The sequence below is a fragment of the Ovis aries genome, chromosome 15 (assembly GCF_016772045.2).
Source record: "Ovis aries strain OAR_USU_Benz2616 breed Rambouillet chromosome 15, ARS-UI_Ramb_v3.0, whole genome shotgun sequence".
Classification (NCBI taxonomy): domain Eukaryota; kingdom Metazoa; phylum Chordata; class Mammalia; order Artiodactyla; family Bovidae; genus Ovis; species Ovis aries.
The window spans coordinates 79,073,636-79,083,952 of record NC_056068.1 but is presented as its reverse complement, the minus strand read 5'-3'; the positions used below and the strand labels follow the sequence as shown (position 1 = coordinate 79,083,952).

The following is a 10,317-nucleotide window of genomic DNA, read 5'->3' as shown; positions in this document are numbered from 1 at the left end:
TACATATATGTGCCTTCTTAAAGGTGTTCCATGATTCTCTGCTCTGTTGTTCATTTATCTTTTTGAGTCACTTTTCTCTTATTTTGAATAGTTTCAATTACTAGGTCTTCAAGATCACTAGCCATTTCTTTTGGAATGTCTAATCTCTAGTTAACCCCATTCAATGCAATTGATTTTTTAAAATCATCAGACACTATGGTTCCAAGCTTGTCCTTCACATCTCTACTTGTCTCGTTTGAACATAAGGAAAGTAGTTAGAGTAATTGTGTCTATGTCCTTGATGGCTAATTCTGACATTTTTGGCAGTTTTGGTCGATTTTGACAATTGAAGTTTCTTCTCCTTATGGCATGTTTTCCTGATTTTTGGCATGTATGGTAATTTTTTATTAGATAACAGGCATGTGAATTTTAACAAGTGTGTTACTAGGTATTTTCATATATTTGTATGGTATTAGTATAAAATGTCCTATATATATAAAGTACATATATAAAACTTCATATACTTGTAGGTATTTTCATAGACTTATAGGTATAAGTATAAAATGTACTATATAATAAAGTATATATATAAAATCTCATGTTTGTAGGTATTTTCATAGACTTATATGGTCTAATATAAAATGTACTATATAATAAAGTATATATGTATAAAACCTCATATACTTATAAATATTCTGAGCTTTGCTCTGGAGCAACACTAAGTTGCTTGGAAATTGCTGCCTCCGTCTGAGTCTTGCTTTGCAGATTTGCTAGTTGTAACAGGAGCAGGGTTTATTTTGGGGCTCCTGAGGCAAGGCCTTTCTGTGTGCGCTACCCAATGCAATGCATCATGAATCTTGAGATTCTTTCACTCGGGTGGTGGGGACGGACGGCATTCCCAGCCTTGTGTGAGCTTCAAGCACTGTTATCTATAATCTATTCAGTATTTCTTTCCCTCCTTCAAATTATTTCTTCGTGTGTGTACTGATTAGTACTCAGCTAAGTAGCTGATAGTCTTCCCTGGTGGCTCAAATGGTAAAGAATCCACCAGCTTGTAGGAGATATGGGTTTAATCCTGAGTCAGGAAGATTCCCTGGAGAAGGGAATGGCTACCCACTCCAGGGTTCTTGCCTGGAGAATTCCATGGACTGAGGAACCTGGGGGGCTGCAGTCCCTGGGGTCGCAGAGTTGGACACGACTGAGCAACCAACACTTGCACTTTCACAAGTAACTGACGAGGGATCTTCTGCAGATCTCAGGGTTCTTTCTCTGTGTAACTCACTGTCTTCAGCATTCTATTATGCAAACTTTAGTTGCCTTGCTCTCTCCAAATTTTTAGCTCCATTTCCTTTAGGAAGTCCACTAAACATTTCCCGAGTCTTCCCTTGCTGCACCGTCGTCTAAGAACTTAAAACAGAGAGCTGGGGAAATTTTAGGGCTTATTTGTTTTTAGCTTCTCAGGAACCACTGTCTTTTACTGCCTGATGTAAAGTGCCTTGCAAACTAATATTTCATATATTTTGTCCAGCTTTTCTTGTTTCCGGCAGGAGGATAAATCTAGTTCCTGTTAGTCTATGTCAAGCAGAAGTGGGAGTTTTGAAAGGGACTTTTAACTGGATGAATAAAACCTATGTTCTAAAATTGTCCGAATTATATTGCATCCTATTACATTGTATTTAAAGCAACTTTGAGACTTTATCTTATACTACTTGCAATGAAACATGGATAGGCTTTGAAGCTGGAAAAATCTAGATTTGAATCTTAGAACTGCCATTTAATATTTAATAGATATGTGGTTTAATAGACCTGTAAGTTCCCTCAACCTCAGATTGATAACCTTATTTGATAAGGTGGGAAAAGTTTACTGGAAACACAAAGATTCTATGCATCACAGTTTTTTTTTTTAATAGCAAAAATTTGGCAATAGACAGGGTGATACTGAAACAAATCAGAGCTAATTCATAGTTTGTACCTTTATGAAACACCTAACAAGAATGCTGCTGCTAAGCTGCTTCAGTCGTGTCCGACTCTGTGCGACCCCAGAGACGGCAGCCCAGCAGGCTCCTCCGTCCCTGGGAGTCTCCAGGCAAGAACACTGGAGTGTTGCCATTTCCTTCTCCAATGCATGAAAGTGAAAAGTGAAAGTGAAGTCTCTCAGTCATGTCCAACTCCTAGCGACTCCATGGACTGCAGCCTACCAGGCTCCTCCGTCCATGGGATTTTCCAGGCAAGAGTACTGGAGTGGGGTGCCATTGCCTTCTCCATAATAAGAATGAGAGAGATCTATATTATTCTTGGGGAAAATGTTAATGACATACTGTTAAGTGAGTAAAGCATTTTGCTGACAAACAAGTAGAGTGTGAGCTGATTTTTAATTAAAAAATTTCTGTGTGTGTGTTTACATGAGGAGAACACCACCTGGAAGGATATATGAACAACCTAAGTAAGTTGATGAGCTGAAAGTAGGGCTAAGGTTTTTTAACTTTGAAAACACTTTTGAATACAACTTTTTTTTTAACCACTTGTATTTAAAAAATAATGAAAAATAGCCATTGGAAATCTGCTATATAACACAGGGAGCCCAGCCTGGCTCTCTGTGATGACCTAGAGGGATGGGATGGGGAGTCTGAAGTGGGCTCAAGTTGGAGGGGATATATATACATATAGTTATGACTAATTTGTGTTGTTGTATGGCAGAAAGTTAAAGTTAGTTACTCAGTCATGTCTGACTCTTTGTGACCCCATGGACTGTAGCCCACCAGGCTCCTCTGTCCATGGAATTCTCCAGGCAAGAATACTGGACTGGTGATCTATTTCACATGTGATAATATACATGTTTCAATGCTATTCTCTCAAATCATCCGACCCTCGCCTTCTCCCACAGTCCAGGTCCCATGTATGAGTCAGGGTGCTCAGGGCTGGTGCACTGGGATTACCCTGAGGGATGAGATGGGGAGGGAGGCGGGAGGGGGCTCAGGATGGGGCACACATGTGCAGCCGTGGCTGATTCATGTGAATGTTGGCAAAAACCACCACAATATTGTAAAGAAATTAGACTCCAATTAAGATAAAAAAAAGTCCAGAGGAAGCAAACTGTGATGGAGGGAATCAGATCAGAGGATGACTGGGGATACGCATATAGGAAAGGATTAACTGTAATGGACCAGGAAGGAATTTTTTTGGGTGATGTCAATTTTATGTTTTGATTTGGGTGGTGGTCACATAATAATATACATTTCTCATGAATTACTGACTTGTACAAAGTACACATTTTACTGAATGTGAATCATACCTCTATAAAAGTGACTACATTTTTTTAGACAAAAAACAAAGAGAATACTGGAGTGGGTTGCCTTGCCCTTCTCCAGGGGATCTTCCCAACCCAGGGCTTGAACCCAGGTCTCCTGTATTGCAGGCAAACTCTTTACCTACTGAGCCACTAGGGAAGCCATACGGCAGAAACCAACACAATATTGTAAAGCAATTATCCTTCAATTAAAAAAAATGGACACATATTAATTTCTTTTTGCAACAAAAACAGATAACAGCAGGAGTAAAGTTCAAGAGAAATAGTAGACGCGCCTGCCGCAGTTCACGCTGTCTATGCCCACTGGCCAACAAGCCGCAGAAGCACAGACATAATCCCGGGAGGGACCAGAGTGCTGGATAAGAGGAGCCTGGGAAGGCCTCTTGCAGGTTTAGGCCTGTGCTGGGTGAGTCTAAGAAGGCTTTAGGAAGTTATTTTTAGGATTTCAGTGATTGCATATTTTGGTAATTTGTACCTAAGAGGTGAGAAAATTAAAGTGAGTAAAGAAGGAGCATTTACTCGTTTCATTTGGAAAAGGGGGACGTTTAGCTGTTTTTCTGGTTGCTAAGAGTGCTTATCTCACTCTTATTTCAGACAGACTCACAGGGTGGCCCTTGTTTCTGTCTTGGCTCGTCTCAGTCATGGCCTTGTGTGTTTATTGCTCAGATTCTGTGTGGGTTGTTTATGTTCAGTTGGGAACATTTTTAGCTAATATTTTAGCTGTCATCTTCAGGGACATTCTGTGATTTATCCATGCCATTAGTAATTTTCTCTCTCCATTTATAGTTTCTTTTGCTGATGATAAGATGGCTCTATTCAATCTTAGGGTTAATTATGCTAGCGTATTGGCACTAATCCTACAGAGTTTACTCTCGTCCTCATGTTCCAGAATTATGCAAAGCTAAATAGGAAACATGCAACCTGTTTTTTGATTTTCTTCCCAGATTAGGGCAGGCTGGCTACCCACCAGATGAATTCCCCACAGAGAGAGTTCATAGCTAAAGTCTATGAGATTACTACTTGTTCCCTTGAGTGTCTGTGACTACAGGTGCTGAGACAGAATCAAAGGAAAAAACCTTTATTAGTTTTCTGCTGAAGGAGAGAGGAGTTTCCCAGAGGGGAAAGTTTTCATGTTGCAAATCTTCAGAGAGTTCTTTTCGACTCTGAGTGTGTGTGTGTGTGTGTGTGTGTGTGTGTGTGTGTGTGTGTGATGAGTTGTTCTTGTATTATCTGTCATACCCATGTTGAAAGTACTTGTTACTACTCATTGGAGTAGGAAATGGCAACCCATTCCAATATTCTTGCCTGGAAAATTCCATGGACAGAGGAACCTGGTGGGCTATACACTATAGGACTGCAAAGAACCAGACATAACTGAGCAACTGAACACACACACACACACACACACACACACACACACACACACACACACACACACCACTTATTACTTTGAACATTTATCTAGAATTTATGAGTCCCAGGAAATACAATTTATATGCATTATCTTTTCTGTTCTTAACAAAGAAGCGAACAAGCACATTGAAAAATCTCATGAGATACATGTTACTAGAAGAAAGAAGGCTTGAAAAATCAGTTAACTTCCAAAAAAACACTTCTGGGGAACAGCATGGTTGGGACATAAACTACATTCCAAAAGATTCTAAATCCTGTCCTCTTAAATTAAAATAAATAAATTTAAATTAAAAAAAAAAACTGCTTTCTAGTTCAGTTCAGTCTCTCAGTCGTGTCCAACTCTTTGTGACCCCATGAATCGCAGCACGCCAGGCCTCCCTGTCCATCACCAACTACTGGAGTTCACTCAGACCCACATCCATCGAGTCGGTGATGCCATCCAGCCATCTCATCCTCGGTCGTCCCCTTCTCCTCCTGCCCCCAATCCCTCCCAGCATCAGAGTCTTTTCCAATGAGTCAACTCTTCCCATGAGGTGGCCAAAGTACTCGAGTTTCAGCTTTAGCATCATTCCTTCCAAAGAAATCCCAGGGCTGATCTCCTTCAGAATGGACTGGTTGGATCTCCTTGCAGTCCAAGGGACTCTCAAGAGTCTTCTCCAACACCACAGTTCAGAAGCATCAATTCTTCGGCGCTCAGCCTTCTTCACAGTCCAACTCTCACATCCATACATGACCACAGGAAAGACCATAGCTTTGACTAGACGGACCTTAGTTGGCAAAGTAATGTCTCTGCTTTTGAATATGCTATCTAGGTTGGTCATAACTTTCCTTCCAAGGAGTAAGCGTCTTTTAATTTCATGGCTGCAATCATCATCTGGAGTGATTTGGAGCCCCAAAAAATAAAGTCTGACACTGTTTCCACTGTTTCCCCATCTATTTCCCATGAAGTGATGGGACCAGATGCCATGATCTTCATTTTCTGAATGTTGAGCTTTAGGCCAACTTTTTCACTCTCCTCTTTCACTTTCATCAAGAGGCTTTTTAGTTCTTCTTCACTTTCTGCCATAAGGGTGGTGTCATCTGCATATCTGAGGTTATTGATATTTCTCTTGGCAATCTTGATTCCAGCTTGTGCTTCTTCCAGCCCAGCGTTTCTCATGATGTACTCTGCATAGAAGTTAAATAAGCAGGGTGACAATATATAGCCTTGACGCACTCCTTTTCCTGTTTGGAACCAGTCTGTTGTTCCATGTCCAGTTCTAACTGTTGCTTCCTGACCTGCATACAGATTTCTCAAGAGGCAGGTCAGGTGGTCTGGTATTCCCATCTCTCTCAGAATTTTCCACAGTTGATTGTGATCCACAGAGTCAAAGGCTTTGGCATAGTCAATAAAGCAGAAATAGATGTTTTTCTGGAACTCTCTTGCTTTTTCGATGATCCAGCAGATGTTGGCAATTTGATCTCTGGTTCCTCTGCCTTTTCTAAAACCAGCTTGAACATCAGGAAGTTCACGGTTCACATATTGCTGAAGCCTGGCTTGGAGAATTTTGAGCATTACTTTACTAGCGTGTGAGATGAGTGCAATTGTGTGGTAGTTTGAGCATTTTTTGGCATTGCCTTTCTTTGGAATTGGAAGGAAAACTGACCTTTTCCAGTCCTGTGGCCACTGCTGAGTTTTCCAAATTTGCTGGCATATTGAGTGCAGCACTTTCACAGCATCATCTTTCAGGATTTGAAACAGCTCCACTGGAATTCCATCACCTCCACTAGCTTTGTTCATAGCAATGCTTTCTAAGGCCCACTTGACTTCACATTCCAAGATGTCTGGCTCTAGATTAGTGATCACACCATCATGATTATCTGGGTCATGAAGATCTTTTTGTACAGTTCTTCTGTATATTCTTGCCACCTCTTCTTAATATCTTCTGCTTCTGTTAGGTCCAGACCATTTCTGTCCTTTATTGAGCCCATCTTTGCATGAAACGTTCCCTTGGTATCTCTAGTTTTCTTGAATAAATCTCTAGTCTTTCCCATTCTGTTCTTTTCCTCCATTTCTTTGCATTGATCACTGAAGAAGGCTTTCTTATCTCTTCTTGCTATTCTTTGGAACTCTGCATTCAGATGCTTATATCTTTCCTTTTCTCCTTTGCTTTTCACTTCTCTTCTTTTCTCAGCTATTTGTAAGGCCTCCCCAGACAGCCATTGTGCTTTTTTGCATTTCTTTTCCATGGGGATGGTCTTGATCCCTGTCTCCTGTACAATGTCATGAACTTCATTCCATAGTTCATCAGGCACACTATCTATCAGATCTAGGCCCTTAAATCTATTTCTCGCTTCCACTGTATAATCAGAAGGGATTTGATTTAGGTCATACCTGAATGGTCTAGCGGTTTTCCCTGCTTTCTTCAATTTCTTTCTGAATTTGGTAATAAGGAGTTCATGATCTGAGCCACAGTCAACTCCCGGTCTTGTTTTTGTTGACTGTATAGAGCTTCTCCATCTTTGGCTGCAAAGAATATAATCAATCTGCTTTCGGTGTTGACCATCTGGTGATGTCCATGTGCAGAGTCTTCTCTTGTGTTGTTGGAAGAGGGTGTTTGCTATGACCAGTGCATGTTCTTGGCAAAACTCTATTAGTCTTTGCCCTGCTTCATTCCGCATTCCAAGGCCAAATTTGCGTGTTACTCTAGGTGTTTCTTGACTTCCTACTTTTGCATTCCAGTCCCCTATAATGAAAAGGACATCTTTTTCTCGTGTTAGTTCTAAGAGGTCTTGTAGGTCTTCATAAAACTGTTCAGCTTCAGTTTCTTCAGTGTTACTGATTGGGGCATAGACTTGGATAACTGTGATATTGAAAGGTTTGCCTTGGAGATGAACAGATATCATTCTGTCGTTTATGAGGTTGCATCCAAGTACTGCATTTCGGGCTCTTTTGTTGACCATGATGGCTACTCCATTTCTTCTGAGGGATTCCTGCCTGCAGTAGTATATATAATGGTCATCTGAATTAAATTCACCCATTCCAGTCCATTTTAGTTCACTGATTCCTAGAATGTCGACGTTCACTCTTGCCATCTCCTGTTTGACCACTTCCAATTTGCCTTGATTCATGGACCTGACATTCCAGGTTCCTATGCAATATTGCTCTTTACAGCATCGGACCTTGCTTCTACCACCAGTCACATCCACAGCTGGGTATTGTTTTTGCTTTGGCTCCATCCCTTCATTGTTTCTGGAGTTATTTCTCCACTCATCTCCAGGAGCATATTGGGCACCTACCGACCTTGGGAGTTCCTCTTTCAGTATCCTATCATCTTGCCTTTTCATACTGTTCCTGGGGTTCTCAAGACAAGAATACTGAAGTAGTTTGCCATTTCCTTCTCCAGTGGACCACATTCTGTCAGACCTCTCCACCATGACCCACCCATCTTGGGTTGCCCCATGGGCATGGCTTGGTTTCATTGAGTTAGACAAGGCTGTGGTCCTAGTATGATTAGATTGACTAGTTTTCTGTGTGTATGGTCTGTCTACCCTCTGATGCCCTCTTGCAACACCTACCATCTTACTTGGGTTTCTCTTACCTTGGGTATGAGGTATCTCTTCACGGCTGCTCCAGCAAAGCACAGCCGCTGCTCCTTACCTTGGACGAGGGGAGCTTTCTAGTGAAGCATGAAATTAAAGCATCTACAATTCTAGTATCTACAATTCTATATATGTAGATACTTAAAGATATTGGGCTCCATCTGATATTAGTGAATTGATACCTCTAGGACTGGAGTGTAGTAATTGACACTTTAAAAGCTTTTCCTGGTCATTGAATGCTGCTAGCCACAGACTGCTATTTAGAGACCATAAGGGTAGGCTATATCCTCACCTAACTTCCAGTTAGAAAGCTGTTCATAGTATTTTTTTTAATCATTATTCATCCATCCATCCGTCCATTCAATATTCATAGACTACCTACTGCGTCTAAGGCTCTATACCAGATGTTAAAAGGTCATGAAAGAAAGTGTATTTCAACTGCTTATAATTGACAGTGAAGATCTTATATTTAATAAATAATTTATATAAGAAGTGATAAATAAATAATATTTATTGAAACAAGAGAAGCACTATGGGTTCAATGGAAGGAGAAATTACTCCCAGGGCAGAAATTGGCAGGAAATGGTGGTGAGATAATGGTATCTGGGAGCATCCTTTTTCCTTACATCACAGCGATTAATAGGCATTGTTATTCTTTTTCAATTTTTGCCAGTCATATTGGGGTAAGGCAGCTATCTTACTGTTACTTTAAATTTCCATGTTAATAAGTTGAGCAGCTTTATGCTGTTTGGCTCTTTGTTTTGATCTCTTAAAAACTGGCACTGTTCGTGTGGTGTGGAGAACCCAAAATCAAGCATTACACCTGAAGTATTTTTTTCCTATCACTTTAAGGGCTTCTCTCACTTCTTGGTTCCTCAGGCTGTAGATGAGGGGGTTTAACATGGGGATCACAACCCCATAAAACACAGAAGCCATTTTTTCTTGCTCTTGAGACTCTGCAGTGCGATGGTGCAGATACATGTAAGAGAGTGTCCCACAGAAGATGGTGACAGCGGTCAGGTGGGAGGCACAGGTGGAGAAGGCTTTCTTCCGCCCTGCAGCAGAAGCGATCTTCAGGATGGCAGCCAGGATAAATATGTAGGAAAAGATGACGACGGACACGGTGAACGTCAAGTTAAACCCCACAAAGGCTGCTAGCACCATGACGTTGAAATAAATGTCAGAGCATGAGAGGGCCAGAATTGGGGGCTCATCACAGAAAAAGTGGTTAATTTTATTGGATTTGCAAAAGTCCAGTGAGAAAGTAAAACCTACATTTACAGAGGCATTTAGGAAACCCATGAAGTAAGAACCAATCAAGAGTTGAATGCAGACCCTCCGGGACATGAGTGCTGGGTAGTGGAGAGGGTCGCAGATGGCCACGTAACGGTCCACTGCCATCGCCGCCAGGATGTAGCTGTCGCTCGTTATAAAAGCCCCATAGACCAGTAACTGCACCAAACATCCCATGAATGAGATGGATTGTTTTGTGCCCACAAAATTCTGCAACATTTTGGGCGTGATAGCAGAGGCATAGCAAAGATCAACAAAAGCCAAATTTTGGAGGAAAAAGTACATGGGGGTGTGAAGGGAAGAGTCAGTCTTGATGAGGAGGATCATGCCAATGTTACCCACCAGGGTGGCCGCATAGATCACCAGAAATACTGTGAAGAGGACGTGCCAAGACGTGCGCTGAGCAGCGAATCCCAGGAGAAGGAATTCAGTTACTGAAGTGCCATTGTTCTGCTCCATGGCTGGCAAAATTAAATATCAGTTTAAAAGTGGCAAAGAAAGAAGAACAGAGAAAGGGAAGGCCATTGTGATTCTTAGACTAATTTTGCAATTGGAAATGCCATAATGCTTGGTTTTTCAGTGGAATCAAAGCATATTTCCCATGGCATAATTTACTTGGACTTTAAAGGCTAACATACAGGTGGCCAAAGCTAGCTCCCCGACTTCAAGAAGTTGACACACCGTTTTGGGAAATGGCCATGGACCTGAAGCTGTGTTCTTAGCTTCTGGTTCATAAATATGTC

At 41.3% G+C, this 10,317-nt stretch overlaps 1 protein-coding gene across 1 annotated transcript; it reads right to left on the bottom strand.

The window, feature by feature from the left end:
• Positions 1-9,091: 9,091 nt before the first annotated feature.
• Positions 9,092-10,033, bottom strand: LOC101119160 (olfactory receptor 5AK2-like). Its single transcript, XM_015100825.3, has one exon. The coding sequence runs from the start codon at positions 10,031-10,033 to the stop codon at positions 9,092-9,094; it is 942 nt and encodes a 313-aa protein (XP_014956311.2).
• Positions 10,034-10,317: the final 284 nt, after the last annotated feature.